The sequence below is a fragment of the Vespula vulgaris genome, chromosome 2 (genome assembly GCF_905475345.1).
Source record: "Vespula vulgaris chromosome 2, iyVesVulg1.1, whole genome shotgun sequence".
Classification (NCBI taxonomy): Eukaryota; Metazoa; Arthropoda; class Insecta; order Hymenoptera; family Vespidae; genus Vespula; species Vespula vulgaris.
In genome coordinates, this window is record NC_066587.1 from 163313 (window position 1) to 182374 (window position 19062).

The 19062-nt window shown below is 48.5% G+C and overlaps 1 protein-coding gene across 3 annotated transcripts; it reads left to right on the plus strand.

Moving 5' to 3' along the window:
* The first annotated feature begins 1361 nt into the window (after nucleotides 1-1361).
* LOC127061698 (elongation of very long chain fatty acids protein-like) lies at nucleotides 1362-15699 on the plus strand. 3 transcript variants are annotated; one of them, XM_050988958.1, is made up of 7 exons: nucleotides 1362-1551; nucleotides 2136-2340; nucleotides 4832-4904; nucleotides 8108-8298; nucleotides 11653-11790; nucleotides 12001-12243; nucleotides 12354-15699. In XM_050988958.1, exons 3-7 carry the CDS (start codon nucleotides 4844-4846, stop codon nucleotides 12705-12707), a joined length of 987 nt encoding a protein of 328 aa, XP_050844915.1. In that variant the 5' UTR covers nucleotides 1362-1551; nucleotides 2136-2340; nucleotides 4832-4843; the 3' UTR covers nucleotides 12708-15699. The 3 variants fall into 3 exon arrangements, with proteins under 3 accessions (XP_050844915.1, XP_050844914.1, XP_050844913.1); XM_050988957.1 differs by having other exon boundaries at nucleotides 1362-1527; XM_050988956.1 differs by lacking the exon at nucleotides 1362-1551 and adding an exon at nucleotides 1558-1902 and having other exon boundaries at nucleotides 1974-2340.
* The last annotated feature ends 3363 nt before the right edge of the window (nucleotides 15700-19062 follow it).

Consider the following 19062-nt stretch of genomic DNA (forward strand, 5'->3'; position numbering starts at 1 on the left):
CACGGCTCGGTACGTTTACCTTTGCACGTAGCAGGTAAACGATACGAGAGAATAATTTCGTGACGTAACCGTGACAGCCGGTCGACTCGCTTCGAACGTACTCTCGACGATTGTTCGGAAAAGTATCGAGTTTTGTAAGAAGCGATATTCGAAAAAAAAAAAGAAACGAAAAGGAAAAAGAAATATCATGAAAAGGAGGAGAGAGATATTAGAAATATTACGTAAAGGACGATGGAGAAGCTCCGAGAAATTCGTGACGTCGTTAAAAGAAGAGATACTTGGGTCTCGCTTCGTTCGAGGGTACGAAGTTCGCGCGAATCCGAAGAGAACTTTGGCGCACGTACCTAACGTTTTATGCAAAAGTTAACACGGAAACGCAATTATCATAATGCAGGTAATTATGCACGCATGAGACGCAAATGAATTTAATCCTACAATAAATTTATATTCGTTCTTACGTTTTGACATTGCTTCTCCTTTCGTTCGATCGAGCGTCGAACGAATCGCGTTTAACGGAGGAACGAACGCTCGGTTGGCAATTGCGCAAACCGAGACGTGGGATCGAATAAAACTTCTACGTATATTCCATAGAATTCTACGTAACGTTTAAAAGCGTCTCGTAGAATTTTCCAAAGGAGACACCTACGACCGATTCGCAAGGAGATGGAATTCGTCGGAAAGACGCGAGAACGGATTTAAAGGGATACGACGCCATCTTGTTTAGGTTATCCCAAAGTCGTAACGCGGGAAATTTTCGAACGACGAAGCGGTACGACGTACGACTTTCGTGGTTCGATAAAACGGTCAGGGCGGCGAGCGCACGAAATCTCCTTTTCGTCGACCGTCCGAAAACGAAGAAAAAAAGACTTTCGCCATCCGTTCTCCCCAACTTGCGTAATCCGTCGAAGACGGTTACGCGAGATGGCATTCGTTTCGAGTTTCCCTCTTCTCGCGAGACGCGATGCCTCGAACGCCGCTCCGCTCGCCCGACTTTCCTTACCTCTCTCTCTCTCTCTCGCTCGCTCGCTCGCTCGGGTGACACGACGAACCAGGGACCTTACCTTTTTCTCCTTCGCGAAGGATCTACGACCAACAAGTATTTCGGAGCATCGACCACCGAGCGCAGAAGACCGTTCTCTCTTAACCGATCGACGACGCAAATCGAGCGTCGACACGGTCTCGTAGAAACGGGTTTTATCCAACGAATAAAATCCAACAGGACGTAGAAAAAAATGATTCGCGGCAAGAGGAACGACGGGTATACCGCAAGATGGCGCTCGCGTTCTCGATGACCCTGATGCTCCCATCTCTCCTCCCTTTAATCTCGATCGTAAAAGAAAATGGAAGATGCGCGAGAGAGAGAGAGAGAGAGAGAGAGAGAGAGAGGCTGCGCGCAACGGACAGAGGGCGCAAAGATCGGTCGAGTCGAGTTTGGTCAGTCGAGTAACGCGTGTCGTTGGACGGACGTTTGGTCGTCCGTCGCGTGTCGCGAGAAGGACCGGGACGAGCGGGAGGAGTGGAGGAGCGGTAGGTCGCGGGAGTCGTCGAAAGGTTCGCCTCCTGCGGGACACGCGAATTCGGACTTTGTGCGAGTCGGAAACGTGCGAACGTGCGAACGTGCGAACGAGCGAACGAACGAACGAACGAGCGAGCGAGCGAGCGAGCGAGCGAGCGGCCGACCGAGGAACTCGCGTTTTCTCCCTCCCCTCTCTCTCTCTCTCTCTCTCTCTGCCTACGCGAAAGCGCGCGCGCGCGCGCAATATCCTCTTTCTCTCTCTCTCTCTCTCTCTCTCTCTTACTCACTCTTCGCTCTCCTGTTCCCCTCTCCGGGCGCTGCACCAGGCTAAAGAGAGAGGAGGAGGAGAAAGAAGCGAGCGAAAGAAGAGCCGAAGGAAAGTGGAGGTAGAGAAGAGCTTTAGCGAACGTTTCGGAGCTCTCGTCCGCTTCCTCAGTTTTATGATAATCGTTGTAAGGTGTGGATGTACGATATAAAAAGGCGGAAAAGGAGAGAGAGCGAGAGCGAGAGAGAGGGAGAGAAAAAGCATCCGATAGGCGCGCGAGACGAGAGTCGGAGGAAAAGGCCGAGGAGAGAGATATATCGAGAGAAATAAGTGACTCGATTCGATCGATCGTAGAATTTTTTCGGCGAAAGACTCGGTGGACTTTATGTGTTCGGTCAGGTGACAGGAAGGAAGCCGCGAGAGAGGTAAGGTGCCGTGTCGCTACGAGGATCGGAGGTTCCTCCGGAGGCTCTCGCAAGGCGAGAAGGAGAAAACGCGAGGCGGAGGAGGAAGAGGACGCGAGGAGAACGGGAGAGAAGAGAGAAAGAGGAAAGAACAGGTTGGTGCCGTACCGCGTCGTCTTCGCGTTCGCCTTATCGTCTCCCCGGTAGACATTTGTCCGCGCTCGCGAGAGCGCGAGGCGTGCCTGGTAGCGCGCGCCTTTTGAGGTTAGGACGCGTCGATCGATTCTCGACGTACACTCGACGCGACCAGTAACGCGAAACCAGTCCGCGTTACCCGCGAGGATCGACGCCGGACGCGCTTTTTTCCCCCGTTTCCCTTCGCTTCCCTTCCCCTCTGCCCGACGCGAGAACTCCCATCGGAGAGCATACGAGGCGTGTCATTTGCGTGCGCGCGGCCTTGCGCGCGTCCTGTCCTGAAAATCCGAGAGAAATTTCAGAGAGAACGATTCCAACGTCTCGTGGACGGTCGTCCATCGACCGCCGACCAACGTGACGAGCGCGCGCCCTGCGCCGTTCTCTCTCTCTCTCTCTCTCTCTCGCTCTCTCTCTCGCTCTATCTATCTCGCTCGCCCTACCACCCCCGTCTCGGCTAGTAGGACGAGCTCCTTTTCCATTTTCGATACTCGCGAAATTTCCACTTCGATCCGGTATCCGTTATCCGTCTAACGGTTTCGATTATCAAAGTTATCCTAACGGTCCGCGTTGTGCCGTTTCCGTCCTCTTCCTTCCTCCGGTCTTCCGCCCGTAGAATATTTCCGCACGTCGAGACGTCGTCGCCTGCGCGAGAGTCGACCGACTCGCCAATTTCTCGTTTGAATCTCGCGCAAACGCCGTCTAACGCGCACTCTGCCTCTCGGGATATATCACCTCGGACGTAACGTATTGTTATCTAATACGAGCGGAGAGAAAGTCGGAGTCGGGCGAGAACGGACGGGAGGGAATTTTTCTCGAGTCCGACTCGTTCGAACCAAACGAGTCGAAACTATTTGCATATCTCCGACGTCTCTCTTTTTCTCCGCTTCGAAGGATCGCGCCTTTTACCTTCGCGATCTTAATCCGTTCGTCGATCGTATCGTACGCGCGAAACCAAGCGGGATGCCTGCGTGCGTCCGCCGCGTATCGGCGAACCGGTCCTCTCTCTCCCCCTCGATTTCTTCCCCGTTTGCCGCAGACTCCGCGTCGCTTAGGCGCCGGATACGTCACGAAAGGGAAACACGCACCTTGACCGCTTCGACTCGTAAGGGGTGGAAAAGAGGAAAGAGAGACGGAGAGAAAAAATGGATCGATATGGAACGAACACCGAGCGTACTGTTCGCGCGACGCGTCATCGCGTAAATTATAATCGAAACCGCGTAGAGACGCGAGAAATTCGATCCGTCCGCGCGAAATCGTTGGAGCGCGACGACCGAAAAGCTTCGGTTTTAACGCGTCCGTCGTCGGCGAGAAAGGTACTCTTCCGGAGAAGGTAGCGCGGGTTGGTAAGCGCCCGCAAAGACGAAGAAGAAGGGTTTTCTGGCGTCGCTCGCGCGTCACCTCGTTTTTCGTCGATCCGTCCTTTCGACCGGGTCGGTTTAGAAAGTGGTCTCCCCGCGTCGGCGGTCGCGTCGTACCGAGTCCGCGAGCTTCGAGGGAAACGCGGACGAAATCACCGTCGGATGTAGCGGAACCATTACGAAATGTAAATCTCCTGTTCCGCGTCTAAAAGGAAAGAAAGAGAATGGACGTACTTTTTACTTGGTACTTCTTTCCCCCTTTCCCTCTCTCTCGCTCTCCCTCTCGCGCGCGCTATTACCTTACGTAAGCAGCGAAATCTTATTGAACGGAGGAAAAAAGAAACGACCGGTTGCGAACGCCGTAAAGAGAACGGCGGTCGCGTATTGGTTTTGGCCGCGTCACCGCTTGCCCTTTGCCCGATGCAATCGTTCGATTTATCGATGGAATTGTCTTTCTTCCTCTCTCTCTCTCTCTCTAACGCGATTCTCGTAATCCACGATAAATTCGAAACGGATCCGAGAAATCTCGAGCGTTATCGAGATAACGCGACGCTACCAAGTATCTCCGACGTGCCGAGTTCCGATCGAATCGAGAGAGAGAGAGAGAGAGAGAGAGAGAGAGAGAGAGAGAGAGAGAGAGAGAGACTTGGCGCGTACTTGACGTTTTTCCTCCGCTCGGCCGTCCCCGCCGTTTCGTCGTTTCCTTGCGCAACCCCTCGATCGTCTCCTCGGACGGAAAAGAGTCTTTTCCCTTCCGCGCGAATTCTCCCCGTTTCTCGGTGGTGGTTGCGCCGCAAAGGGCCAAGCACGACTCGTTCCCAGTTTCCATCGGTTCTTCCGGCCGGCCGTCCGTGCCTTTCGATCTCCTATTTCCAACTCCCCCTACTTTCGCGCGCCAGTAAGGCGAGTAACGCGTAGACGGTGACCGAACGATTACTCGCGAGGGAGCTACCGTACGCGAAATACGAATAATTTCTAGAGGGGAAGGAAGAAACGAACTTTCGGGGTCGTCCGAGCACGTCTAGCATCCCGTAAACGAGGAATTCCTACGTACTCGCGCCCGTTTAATCGATCGTCGTTGTTGTTATTTCAGATCTGCATCAAGATGACGAACATCGTGGCGGATTTGATTCATGGCTACAGGGATCTCATGGATAATAAGTCCGGTGAGTCGTAAACCGCGCGCTCTCGTCTTTTTTTCTCTTTCTCCTGTCCTTTCTTTTGTCTTGCTCTTATTTTGTCTCTTCTCGTTTTCGTTTTTTCCCTTTCTCTTGTCTTTTCCCCCTCTCCTTCGATCGCGCTCCACGTCGCGTGCTTTTTTCTTTTTTTTTCTTCTTCTTCTTTTTTCTTTTTTTCTTTTTTTCTCGCGCGCCGAAAGATCCGCTCCGATAGGCATTGGCAGGCGATAAGCCGGCAGAGGAATCAACGCGCGTAGCTAATGCGATTGCAAGTGTGCCGTTCGAGGGAGGCTGGATCGTTTCGAGAGAATCCTCTACCCGATCTCTCTTCTCTGCGACTTTCCTCGTCGAGGAGCAAACTTTGTTCTCCCTTCGAGAAAACTGGAGTTTGCGTTGATCGCTCGAGGATGTCTATAAGCAGCTGCGAGAAAGTGGCACGCGAACCAAAAAAGATTGCAGCGTCGAACGAGCCGATGATGCGCTACGGTCAGCATTGTTGCGATAATCGTCGTTTCGAGGCTACCTCGAACGCTTCTGAATAAACTAATACGCATACGCGGAGCACGAGTCGAGCCGTATGTAAAAGGAGAAGGAAAGCGTTCTTGCGTCCTCGCTCGTTACGTCGTATCGAAATATTTTCTTTGTTTATGTAACAGGCGCGCGACACGGGGGTTCGATCGATCGATCGATCGAAAAGAGCTTCGTAACGGTCACGCGAAGACCTACCAAATATCGATCGTACCTTCGACCGCTTTCGAAATCGATCGCGTTCGTAACGTTCGCGATAGTGCGACGAGAAAGGACAGTTTCAAAGTCGTCGAGAGAACGAGCACGCGGCTCCGTTAAATCGCACGCGCACGTTGGACTTTCCTGTAAACGATCGGAAAGGTCTCGTAGAACGCGATACCGTTTCCTCGAGAATACTTTTGCAAGCGGCCGTTTATCTTTCGTCACCGAGAAAGCGACGAAACGACGACTCGAAATACGATGCAAATACGACGCGCGATATCCGCCGCCGTCGAATTTTATGCGATCGCCCGATATTACTCGTTATCATCGATATTTTATTCCTATCGGGCCGTTTTAAAAGAGAGGAGACCGCGAGATAGCGAGGATCAACGTCCTCGCGCGAGTTATTTTTGTACGAGCGCATCGCTGGCTCTCGCGCGCGAGGCACGCGGTTTTCCAACGAAATTCCTCTTCCTTTTCCGTCTTTGGCCGAGCGAGGGAGAACTCGGATCTTTTCCCCTTTCACGCGCCTAAGTAAATTCTTGGACGGAAGATCTTCGAATCCGAAGTAACGCGTTCGAGGTCTCGACGCGCGGGAGCGTACTTCGCATGCTTTCAGCGCGCGCGCGCCTCCTCCCTTCGGGGTACTCTCGTACTCTCGTTCGCGCGAGTAGACGAGACGCCTCGAAAGCTTCGCGCGCTGAAAGCGCCTTCTCTCGATCGATGCTTTCCCTTAATTGGGGAGAAGGAAAAGAAAGGAAAGAAAAAAAAAAAAAACGCGGAGGAGAGAAAGGGCGCGGTTATACGTCGTTCCTAGCACCTCCGTTTCCGCGTTGTCGCCTTCGGAAAAATCGTTCTTTTTCGGGGAAGCGCGAGAACGAACGACGACGACGCCGTTGCCGGTTAGATGTGATCGAGAAGAAAGGAGAAAAAATTAGGGTCGCGACGAGACGAAAGGAGAGCACGCGGCCGCTTCGAAGCCGGGGTCGGTGCGCTCTCGGGGAAAAGCGCGGAAGGGGAGAGAGGAGAGAGGGCAATGAAAAGTTCGGAAGAGGGCTTCGATCGGGGGATTCGCGCTTTTAGCCACTTGGAAAACTCTAGGCACATCCCGGAAGCGGGGGCGCTAAAGCGAACGACGATCATCCAGGAGGCTTAGCTCGACGATTTCTCCCTCGCTCTCGCTCTTTGTGCAATCGCCCGACACTTGGCTGCGCTTCCATGATCCGCACCGACGAGAGCCTACCACCGGAGCAAAGTACTTTTACTCGGTGGTAGTCTCTTCTCTCGGTCCCCCGTTTAATCGATAATCCGCTCGTCGTCTGGCACGAAACTCGGAAAGATGAAGCATCCCTCTTGATTCGTGCCACTACGGCTAGCCGCGCACTTTCTTCGTGGTGCGGGACGCGCTCGGGGCGGGGAGGCGAGAGAGCAGCGCGCGCGAGGGCCAGGAAATAGGCGCGTTTATACATGTATAGGTGCGTGGACGGTGCCCATCGCGTGCGCATCCGAGGTGCCGGCGAGGTCACACGAGAGCGCAAACCTAATTTACTGGAAAGACCGACGACGCGCGCGCTCTCTCTCTCTCTCTCTCTCTCTCTCTCTCAGGAATTGCCGCTACCCCGTTTAGCTGCGAATTTAATTCCGCTATAACGAAGATGGCCAAGCAAAGATACTCCCTCCTGGTTCGAACGAGAAAGAAACGTTACGTGCCGACGCGAGTAATCTAATGGAACGCCGTATGTACACAAACATACACACGCACGTGCATAATGTGCGCGCGCGTAATTTTTGAATAATTAAGTACGCGTGACTGTACGATTAACGATCGTAACGATGCATTACGTAGAGGGGACTTTACGCTTTTACCGCTAACCCGCCAAATCGACGCGAATATTGTTATCGATAAGTTATAAAATTATGCAAGGTATTTCGTGTAAATTGTTTCAACGTCGGAAGCTGATCGCTTCCAATTCCAAACGCTTTGCGACAAAAATTCGATGCGGTGGCGCAAGGGTTCGACGAGGGACACGACTGTTTTCTTTTTTTTTTTTTTTTCGAACGGAGCCTTCCTTATCTTCTTCGAGATCTTTGTGAGACGCGTTAACGGTTAATTATTTTACTCTATTACGTACCTCTGCGTACGTACTCTGTACGCAAATAGACGCGAGATAGGTTGCCGACCCGACGCGAGAGATCCGAGGCAACCCACGAGAATAATGACTTTTTCTTTGCTCCACTCTCTGCTTTTCTCTATCCGCGTTCCCTAGCCTCGGACTATCGCGATGACCATTGTTCTCCGGCTTGATTCGCGTCACGCTAATCACGGCATTGTCGTTGGAAACGAGGGTAAAACGAGCAGAGTAAGCGATTGAAAGAACGATGGGAGAGAGAAGGACGAATTGAGAGAATCTGTACGAGGCGTAATTGTAATTTCTAATTCACTCGTTGTTGATTATTTTCAGATCCTAGGGTAAACGACTGGGTGATGATGAGCAGTCCCTTCCCAACGATGGCGATATGCCTGTTTTACGCATACTTTAGTAAAGTAATAGGACCGAAGTTGATGGAAAACAAAAAACCGTTCAATCTTCGACGTCTCCTAATCGTTTACAATCTCGTACAGACCCTCTTTTCCACATGGATCTTCTACGAGGTTTGTATATCACGTTATATCGCATTATATAGCCGTAGATAGATAGAGCTACGTTCGAGCTTTTACTCGAAGGAAACTCGAAGGAAGCGTCGATAACGGATATCACGGTCGAGCCTTAATTACGTGACCGTGCTGCGTCGTAACCTCGTAATTCGTTCGCGATTAATTAAGTTTGTGCAGAAATGCACCTTTGAATTTATCGAATCCGTTAGCGTATTTGGTGCTCCTTTAGTATTTTCGTTGCGTCGTGCATATCGATACGCTCCTACCCATTCTCCATCTATCTCCAATCGCGGACCAGACGCGCGACCGACCCATCGACCGTCGAGGGGCGATACTTTCCAAATTGATACGGAAGAGAAGAGAAGAGAAGAGAAGAGAAGAGAAAAGGCGTACAACTTACGATCGATCTCTACGTTTCGGTCTATATTATAAACTCGTTTCGTCGTAGCAGGTCTCGTTGACGTCATTCTTGCGTTGGTCTTTGATCGAATTCAAATGAAAACCATTAACGCAACGGGGCGTTTACGATGTGGATTAAAGACATGATCGACGCAAATATCCCTATCGGATTCCTTTCCTCTCTCTCTCTCTCTCTCGACAAAGTTTCACCGTTAAATCGGATATCTCATCCAATGCCCGCGAGCGTTATTAAACGTCCGGTATAGTAGCGGGGTATAGTAGCGCGTCACGTTGCTATTATGTACGGGAAGCCCTTATCGTCTTCCTCGAAATCCAAGAAATCTAGCTAGAGACGCCTCGCTCGACTCGAGAAAAGATTCCGGCAGCCTGGGGCTGTTTCCGATCGAACGTAACGGGGATATTAAGATCTTATCTCGGCGTTTGCCACCTACGAATCTCGTTTAACCTTAAAATACATAGGTCCAATCGAAATACGCGGATACGCGTGGTACTTTTAGATCGCGTCCGACACAACCGCCTTTGGAGTTCTTCCCGAGAATCCCATTGTTCGTTCGTCGAGGCGATAAGCATCCAGAGAGGAGAAAATTCCTCGAGATTTATCGCTGGTTAAAATGAAACTCGCTATCCTTCGATTTATGCCAGCCGGACGATCAAAATTCCATCGCGCGATATCACGTATTGCAACGCTTCCCGTTAATCTTCGACTCGATAAATCGTTTAGCAGGGGGGTGACTAATTCTCTCGACGAGAGGTTCTTCGATACGAAATTTTCGAAAGAGAGTCTCGTCGTTTTCGATAACGGCCTTGAAACAATACTTTCTCGAGCGATTCGTCGTTACGATTGCACGGAGCAACGACGGTACGCCGAATGTTACGCGAAGCGACGACGCGATGAGATCACGCATCGTCGCGGCCTTGACACGCACCTACGTGCGTACGTACGTACTTTGATCGTGCGCGCTCGCCAGCGCGGACCTCGATAGCGTTGCTTTTGGTCGTAGTGGTAGAGAGGAGCACCGACTCTACTCGCGACTCGCCGTTTGCCCTATCGACGCTTTCAGGGTCGTTAACACGGTCAAGTTCGTGCGGAAGATCGTCTATTCCTATTTTCTTTCGCGATTTTTTCTCTCTTTCCGTTCGATTTCCCCGGCGGATCCTCCGACCGATCGTTGCTCGATATTTATCTCGCTGCTTTCGTCCCTGTTTCAAGGCCCTAGCGAGGAGGCGTCGTTATCGAGGGCGAATCTATTTGATAAGTCGCGCGAGATGCGGACGACGTCGTTTCTCTTACGTTTCCCACTTTGAAACCTTGCTGTTTCGTCCATCGAACCTTCGCCGCGCGACTTATATCGTGCGAAACGATCGAGACGAGTATACACGCGTACTCTCAACGTCGCTTCGGACGTATCGAACTTATTTCGCGTTAAGATCGAAATCAACGAGGGCAACGAGGAGGAAAACAAGGTGCCGACGACGACGTCGTCGTCATCGTTGTCTATTCAGGCCGTGTGCTCTGATTATTCCCCGAGATCGATCGATGCTAGGGACGCGAGAGCTTTGAGGGTGGCTGGATATAAAAGGGAGGGAGGGAGGGAGAGAGAGAGAAGAACCTTTTGGTTTTGGAGGGATTAAAAGTACGTAGTGACCGACGATTCCTTCGAGCAACGACAGTCGTAGGCCGCAAAGGATTGATATCGCTTTGATAGCTCGGCCGAGCGGAGTAGGATATAAGGCGTGTCTCTCTCGAGCATCCACGTACATACGTACGATCAACGTGTGTATTAATACGTACGACGCGACGCGACACATACGTACTTGGGCCGCTTCGTACGGTGACCTAAAAGCCACGCTAGCTTCCTCGTAAACGATTTTCCACTATCTCCTCCTCCTACTCCTCCCGTCCTCTGCGTCAACCAGAGAAGGCTGCTTCTAGCGCGAGTTTAACTTTGAACGGAGCTCGTTCGCGTGATTTACCTCGTCGCCTGTATTTCGAATTATATCAAAGTCGTAACGTTACCGCACTCAACGTTCTCGAGCACCCTTCGACGATATCTCATTCCTTCGATGATCCAACATTTCGCACGAAAGCGCTGTTTGCGGTTTTATGCGGGTTAGCGCGTTGTTAGGCATCTTATCGCGCGATCGATAAAGACTAAAAGTCTCGATTAGACCAAATTCTCCATGGGTTGCTTCCGACCGAGCGTGCCACCCGACACTTGTGTACGGTCTTTTCGAACGAGCGACAAAAAAAAAGAGCTTCCCTCGTCTCCACTTTCTTCGATCGTCGTCGATCGCTCGCGGTATCGGAGCGGTTTCTTTCCCGACTTTTTCGAGGATACGAATTATTCTACGACAACCACCGTCTAACGAGAGCGTTGTTATCGGAGATTAGCTAATGAGAGATTCCAAGACTCGTTCGTCTCTTTCGGTTCGTCGTAGTAACGTTGATATCTCTACTATTTCTCTCGTACAAAGTTTCGCCATAAAGTTTCCGAACTCGTCCTTCTTTCGTTCTCCAAAAGTTGTCGCGTCGATGTACGCGCGTACGTACGTACGTATACGTATACGTATATACGCGTGTGTACGCATATAAGAAAGGCGTAAAGAATTGATTTCTCCGTGTCTTCTTGGCGTGTACGTAACTCGACACGCGATTCCAACATTTTTGTCTACCTATCCTTTTTTTATTATCGTAAACTTTGGCACGATATGCGCGCTTGTTTTTCAATAATTCGTGGAAACGCGATTATGAATTCTTTTGTTTTCGCGAGTTCGCGATCGGTTACGACATGTAATATTGAAACGTTCTTACAAATCGAATAACTTGTTTTTGTTCGAGCAAAGTCTAAATCGTTGGGTATACTTACGTAAAGAAGTAAGAAAATAAAAGGAAAAAAGAGAATATTAATCAAACGATACTTCTGTTTTCAGTATCTGATGAGTGGTTGGGCGAGAGGATACAGCTTTCGTTGTCAGCCAGTCGACTACTCGACCAGTCCGTTAGCGCTCAGGATGGCGAACACATGTTGGTGGTATTACTTCAGCAAATTCACCGAATTCTTCGATACGGTGAGAGGGAGGGAGGGAGAGCGAGAGAGAGGGGGGGGGGGAGGTAGAGAGGGAAAGACAACCGGTGATAATCGAATAACGACTAAATATGTATGTAAATCGATAGACGTCCGTCGTAGTTTCGAGCGGAGATAAAGAAAAGGATCGACTATTTAAGGAACCGGTTAAGCTTCGAAGCGTTTTAACGAAGGTTCTCTCGTCTCTTTTCAGCTGTTCTTTATCCTGAGAAAAAAGAATCAGCACGTGTCCACCCTTCACGTGATACACCACGGCGTGATGCCTTTTTCCGTATGGATGGGTATGAAGTTCGCGCCGGGTGGTCATAGTACCTTCTTCGCCCTGTTGAACACCTTCGTCCACATAATCATGTATTTCTATTACATGGTCGCGGCGATGGGCCCGCAATATCAAAAGTACATATGGTGGAAAAAGTACCTCACTACGCTACAAATGGTGAGGAAAGATTCTCGAGCGAAAAAGAAAGGAGCGATGACGCGTCGTAAAAGAGAGAATCCGTCCAAAGATCCTTTTCTCAATATCTTTCCTTTTTTTTTCATTTTCAGGTGCAGTTTGTATTGATCATGGTGCACCAGTTTCAGTTGCTCTTCACAGATTGCGACTATCCTCGAAGCTTCATGATCTGGATAAGTCTCCATGGTTTTCTCTTCTTTGGTCTTTTCTCGGACTTTTATAAAACGAAATACACGCTTGGGAAGTCGAGGAGTCGTCGTAGCATGGCAAACGGCACGAACAACGGTGCGTGCATGCCTGTCCTCAACGATTATCCGACGAAACCAAAGCAAAACGGTATATCGACGTACGCGACCATCTACAACAAGGAGTACAACAGTTGTTACAGCAATGGCACCAACAACGGCTACGTGGCGAACAACAACACCGAAAAGAAGCTGGCTTAGGGCCGTGCCAGCATCTCGAAGAAAGTACAAAGACTTGCTTCGAGACGCAAGAGATCCGCTCGCCTCATCGAATTTTACATTCCGTTAACAGCGAATAATTCGCGTTGACGCAACGTAGACGACAGTCGCTGCCAAACGATCGCACATTGTCCGCCAAAGACGAGATAGAGAGACGGAGAAGAAAGTGACGATTGAGAGTACTTCGAGGGGTGGGGGTGTGGGTGGGGGGAGAGACAAGTCCTCGTCGATGGATTCATCGAGGAAAAAACGCACCTTTCTTTTCTTGCTTCAGCTTGATCCATCATTTTCCATAACATCGGCGAAACGACTTCTCGGTAGAGAAGGACGTTTCGCGTAACGTTGCGTACGTACCGAGTCTTGCATGTTTATGCGACACTTGCCTCGGTGTCGAGAGGGAAGAAGAAAGAAGATGGCAGAGTAGTTGCGTTAAACTTTTCGTCGAACGGACGAAGGACTCGATTCTCGAGTAACGAGAGATACGTGGAGCGTGTCCGAGAGAGGACGAGCGGATTCGAGGCGAAACGCGCACAATTGTAAAAAGAAAAAAAAGCTAAAAGAAACAAAAAAAAAGGAAAAAGAAAATTTGAAAGAAAAGAAGTCACGCCCTTGCTTCGCGTGCGTTTCTTCTTTTTTTCTTCTTTTCGTCTTTTGTAAGCTGCCGTTGCACGTCCAGCTAGCATAAACGTGTGATGTTTCATATGTGATTTTAAGGTATTACGGCTGGTAAAAGGGTTGGGTGGATGGGTGGGTGGTTGGGTAAGGGGAATCATCTTTGAAAACTCGCACGCCAACGCGTTTACGTGTTGCACACACACTTACACGTTCACGTACACTTACACGTAGGACATATACATATGACATTATATACTATCAAAGAAAATCAATCACTATCCCGAACTCTACTTCCCGTTTCATCGTCATCGGAATCATCGTCGTCTTGTCCGCGTCTCTCTATCGCCCTTATTGTGTTCAAAGGCTTTGATGTTGGTCGTAGAGTTAAGCGTTTGCCCTTTGCGTGCGCGCGTGCATTCGAGGATCGCGCGATAGGGTGCTGGTTCTAAGTTACTATAGCGTTTCTAATAGCGCGAATTAGAGGGGGCCGTCGTCTACTTTCAATGGAAATTTTCGATCGTTCGATGAGATCGCTGGAAAAGAACAAATTCGAGTACTGGATTTACGGAACCGTCGTTCTTCCGTGCCTGCCTGCCTGCCTGCCTGCCGCCTGTCCGTCTGTCCGTCTGTCCGTCTGTCCGTTGTTTATGGTACTTTCTCTCTCTTTTTCTTTTTCCTTCTTCGTTCGTACGTGTTCGCATATCTCTCGTCGTACCTCTCCACGCGTGCATCTCCGAATTTCAACGAAATCGCGTCGCGTTACTTGCCGCGTATCTGGGCGAAGCGTGTGCAATCATTTTTATTTTTATTATTCTATTTTTTCTTTTCTTTTTTTTTCTTTTTCTTAAATGTTTTTTATTATACGTTTGCACGTGTGTACGCGTATAAATATAAAAGCGCGAAACGTGATCGGAGAGAAGCTCCGATAAGGATCGACGAACTTTATACCTTCCACGTTTTATCCGATTATCGCGAGAAAACGAGCGAGGAATTGATATATTCGATTAGAATTTGTCGATCGTATCCTTTCCTAAGGTAATACGTACGTATGGTGAATAGAGGAGAAAGAAAAAAGGGAACTTTTATATATTATAAATTTGTACTAAAATCATTGGCGTTTGTACACTCTCTATATCGATCAACGTTTTATTCGTTAAAAATTGAAAGTGGAATAAATATTCGACGACTGGAGGTTCGAATGATTTAGTATACATGTGTATAACGTATACCTTGATCGCTTTTCCATTTTTTCTTTTTCCTCTCCATGATCTTTCATCGCGGTCGATGGTTCGATGCATAATTCGACGTCGCCGATCAAAGTTCGCCGATTACTTCAGCATATTCAATACCTTCCTTTTTACGACTTGACCGCAAAGTGCATGCACTTGACCTCTTTTCGTCGCACAAGCGTACAGGCATACGCGAACCATTCACGAGAAAGAAAAAAAAAACGGGACATGATTCGACCACTCGAACTGTCGACTTGGAGTATAAACTAATATGTGTGTCAGCGATTTCTTTTCGGAAGCTTTTTGTAAATTCGGCGTGTTAAAAGCGAGCGAGCGAGCGAGCGAGCGAGAGAGAGAGAGAGAGAGAGAGAGAAAAGAGTCGACGGAAAAAGAGAAACGAAAGCGAACGAAAAGCGAAAAAGTAGACAAAGGTTGAGAAAATTAAGGCGCTTCTTTTCTTCCTTCAAACCGCAAGAAGCGAAGGGTTCGCGTGTACCCTTTGAACGTTGGAAAAATAAAAAAAGTGTCGAGATTACAAAGATTACTTTTCGATGGCGTATTCGCGCGGGAAAGTACGAATGGTTTAACGAGCGAGACTAATCGAAAAAGGAGCTAGACGTATCGGTAGGCACAAATGGAATTTACTTTTCGCGGAATCGCGAAACGATCGCGTCGGAAGGCGTTGGTACCCTTTGTGTTCTTATCCCAGCTGATAAAAAAATAAACGAAGAAATGTACTAAAGGATAATGCGCGCGGAAGGGCAGACTCGACTCTGTATCGATGTAAAGGGAAGGACCGATATCTTTGTACATAAAAAAGGAAAACAAAAGATACGAGTACGGTATACGTATAAAAATGATTATAACGAAACTTTAGAATCGATCGATGATAAAGAGAATCGTTTAAAGGAGAAATAAATAATATCGGCGATCGATCGTCCTTGGCAACCGTCGAGAACGACGGACCGCTCGACGAGATAAGATCAGGAAGGACGGTTGCATGCGTCTATCTATTGTCGCGTACCTAATGTTATAATAATACGAACTCTGTAACGGTTATCGATTCTCATTATATTTTTGTACATAATTGGGGAGAATTGCTCGAGAATAAAACGAGATTGAAGAAACGACGTCTCCCGAGAGGTCTTTGCGGGTAAGCGAGAGGGAGAGAGAGAAAAACTAGTCCTCGTCGATGGATTCGTCATGGAAAACGCATCTTTCCTTTCTTGCTTCGGCTTGATCTTTATTATTTTCCACAACGTTTTCTATTTACGCGACACTTGTGCTCGGTGTCGAGAGGGAAGAAGAAAGAAGACGGCAAAGTCGTCGGTCAAACTATTCGCCGAAGAGAGGAAAGACTCGATTCTCGAACGAAGAGAGATAGGCAGAGAGGGGGAGTCTCGTATAACTCTTTTAAAGTTGTCCGCTTTTATCCGAAGATTCGCCCTGACAGAATTCATATAAAAAAGTACACATACGTTTTCGAATTTGCGAAAAAGCGTCAGAAGTGACGGCTTGGATGAAGTGCTCCATGGTCGGGCCAACTACTTCTCGTATATCGAGACTGACCGATACAAACGTTTTTCATTATGTGAAATATCAAGACGGACTTACGGTTATGCGATAAAATCGTTCGTTAAAACATGGAAATACGTAGGAAGTTGAATGTAATGAGGATAAATTTTAAATCTTTGCTAGTTTCGTTCGTAGCAATTATATTTTATTTTCTTCTTGTATATTCGATCGAGCGAAATCGTTTCAGCAAGCTTCCCCCATCGCGTTTTCTTTTTTCGCATTGCCTGTGTCGCCCTTGCCATCGATTCGTGGAAAGCCACGAAGCTTCCTTTCTCTTATCGCTCGCTGTCGTTTACGATATGAAAATTGAAGGGAATAGTTTGACCGGCAGGAGGTATACGACGAAAAGTTTTCCAAGTTTGGAACGCGGGGGAGGTCGACTTTGAGACGCGTTTTAGGAACGTTTATCAACGTTACATCGAAAACATGAAAATCGCGCGCCGAGTCTCGATAACGAACGAGTGACGACTTCGCGGCATTGGTTCGTGGTAACTGGTCCCACTCGGCACCGATTCGCAAGATATTTGCTCAACGAAATAAGCCGTGGGCCCGAGATGGGGGGCGGGATACGGCTTTGGTCACTCGGCTCCTTCCTTTGGTTCGCGAGGACGAGCGGATCTTGGAGGAAACGCGCACGATCGAAAGAAAGCGAAAGGACGAAAAGAAAAAGGAAAAAGAGTCGCGATCTTGCCTCGCCCGCGTTTCGTATTCCTTTCGTCCTCTGTAAGTCGCCGTTTGCACGGTCAGCGATCGCGATCGTCCGACGTTTCGTACGCGACTTTAAGGTATTACGTCGGGCAAAACGGTCGGTGTTTGGGAATCATGTTTGAAAACTCGCATCCTTGCGCGGACGCGTACGCGCTTATACGTACAACTCACGTTAGTACACTTACACGTAGACGCGGACGTAACGCATTGCGCATAGAAAATCCATCGCTATCCCGGAATCTAATTCTCGTCTGATCGCGATTCGAATCCTCGTCGTCTCGTTCGCGTCTCTTTACCGCCCTTACTGTGTTCAAAGGCTTCGACGTTTGACCGTAGAGTTAAGAGTTCGCCCTTTGCGCGCGAGCGCGCGACGAAGTGCTAGTTCCAAAGTCGCTATACCGTTTCCAATAGGGCGAATTAGAGGGAGCCGTCGTCCATTTCCAGTGAAAATTTTCGACCGTACGACGGAGTCGCTGGAAAAAGGACAAAACCGAGTGCTGGATTTAAGGACTCGTCGTCCTTGCCAGTCTGCCTGTCGGTCGTTTGCGATTCTTTCTCTCTCTTTTTCTCTCCGTTCGTACGTGTTCTTTCGACCGTTTCGCACGGACGTCGTTGCCACAGGTATACACATATCTCCCGTCGTACCTGCTCGGGTTCGTCTCCTTTCAGCGAAATCTCTTCGTGTCGTTTGCCGCATACCTGGCCGAAGCGTGTACTATCATTTTTATTTTTATTTGGCTTCTTCCTCTTTCTTTTATTTTTTTTATTTGCTTTTTGTTTCGTTTTATTTTCTTTTTTTTTTCTTTTTAATATTTCGTATCATACGTCTGCTCGTGTGCACGCGTATAAATACGAAAGCGCAAAACGTGTTTGGAGCGAGGCTCCGATAAGGATCGACGAACTTTATACCTTCCACGCTTTATCCACGGTTTATCGCAACCCAGAAACGAGCAATATAAACGCGTAATCGATTCGAGATTAGCAATTGTATCTTTTCGTAAGGTATACGTACATGTAGTAAAAAGAGGAGAAAGAAAAGAGGAAACGTTTATAAATCGTAAACTTGCACCAAAAACGCCGACATTGTACACTCCCTATTTCGACGAACGTTTTATTTACAAATGAGCAAAAATTGAAAGAGGAATAAATGCTTGACGAGTAAAGACTCGAACGATACGGGTACGTAGAAGCGTACGCGTCTTTCATTTTCTCTTTCTTCGATCGATCGATTTAATGCAGGATTCGTGCGCAGTCCGACGCCGACAGTGTGCACCTTTCACGAGAGAGAAAAAAAATGGAACAGAATTTGAGCACTCGACTGTCGACATCGAGTATAAACCGCTATGTACGCGAGCGATTTCGTTGTGCAAACTTTTTGTAAATTCGCATGTTGCGAGCGAGCGGCCGAGCTAGCGAGAGAGAGAGAGAGAGAGAGAGACGGGAAAGGAGAAACGAAAGCAAACGATAGGCAAAAGTCGAAAAAATCCTGACACGAATCGCTTCCCCTCGCGCGTTACGCTTTCAGAGTAAGATGCGCGTGTGCTCGAAGGATCCTTTGAAAGTTTGAAAAAAGAAAAGGATTACTTGCGGGAAAATTCGAATCGGGAGAGACCGACCGAAGGAGAAGCAAAGGACGTATCGGTAGGCACAAATGGAATTTATTTTCCGCGCCGGAAAGCGGCCAGTCTTTCGTGTTCTTACCCTAGCTGATAAAAAAATAAATAAAGAATTGTTAAAGGATAATGCGCGCGCAGGGAGAAACTCGACTTTGTACCGAAATTTAAAAGAAAACGCATTAAAAGGATATCTTTGTACATAATAAGAGAGGAAAAAAACGGTATACGTATAAAAACGATTATAACGAAACTTTAGAATCGATCGACGGCAAAGAGAGCATCGTTTAAAGGAGAAACGGAGAAACGAGAAGTAAACGAATAACGATATCGGCGATCGATCGTCTTTGGCGACCGTTCTTCGAAGGACGAAGCGTTCGACGGGAGGAGAGCAGGAAGAGGACGCACGCGTCCGTCTATCGTCGCGTACCTAATGTTATAACGATACGAACTCTGTAACGGTTATCGATTCTCACTATATTTTTGTACATAATCGGGGAGAATTGCTCGAGAATAAAACGAAATTGAAGAAACGACGTCTCCAGGGAGGTCCTTGCGGGAAGGAGAGAGAGAGAGAGAGAGAGAGAGGGAGAGCGA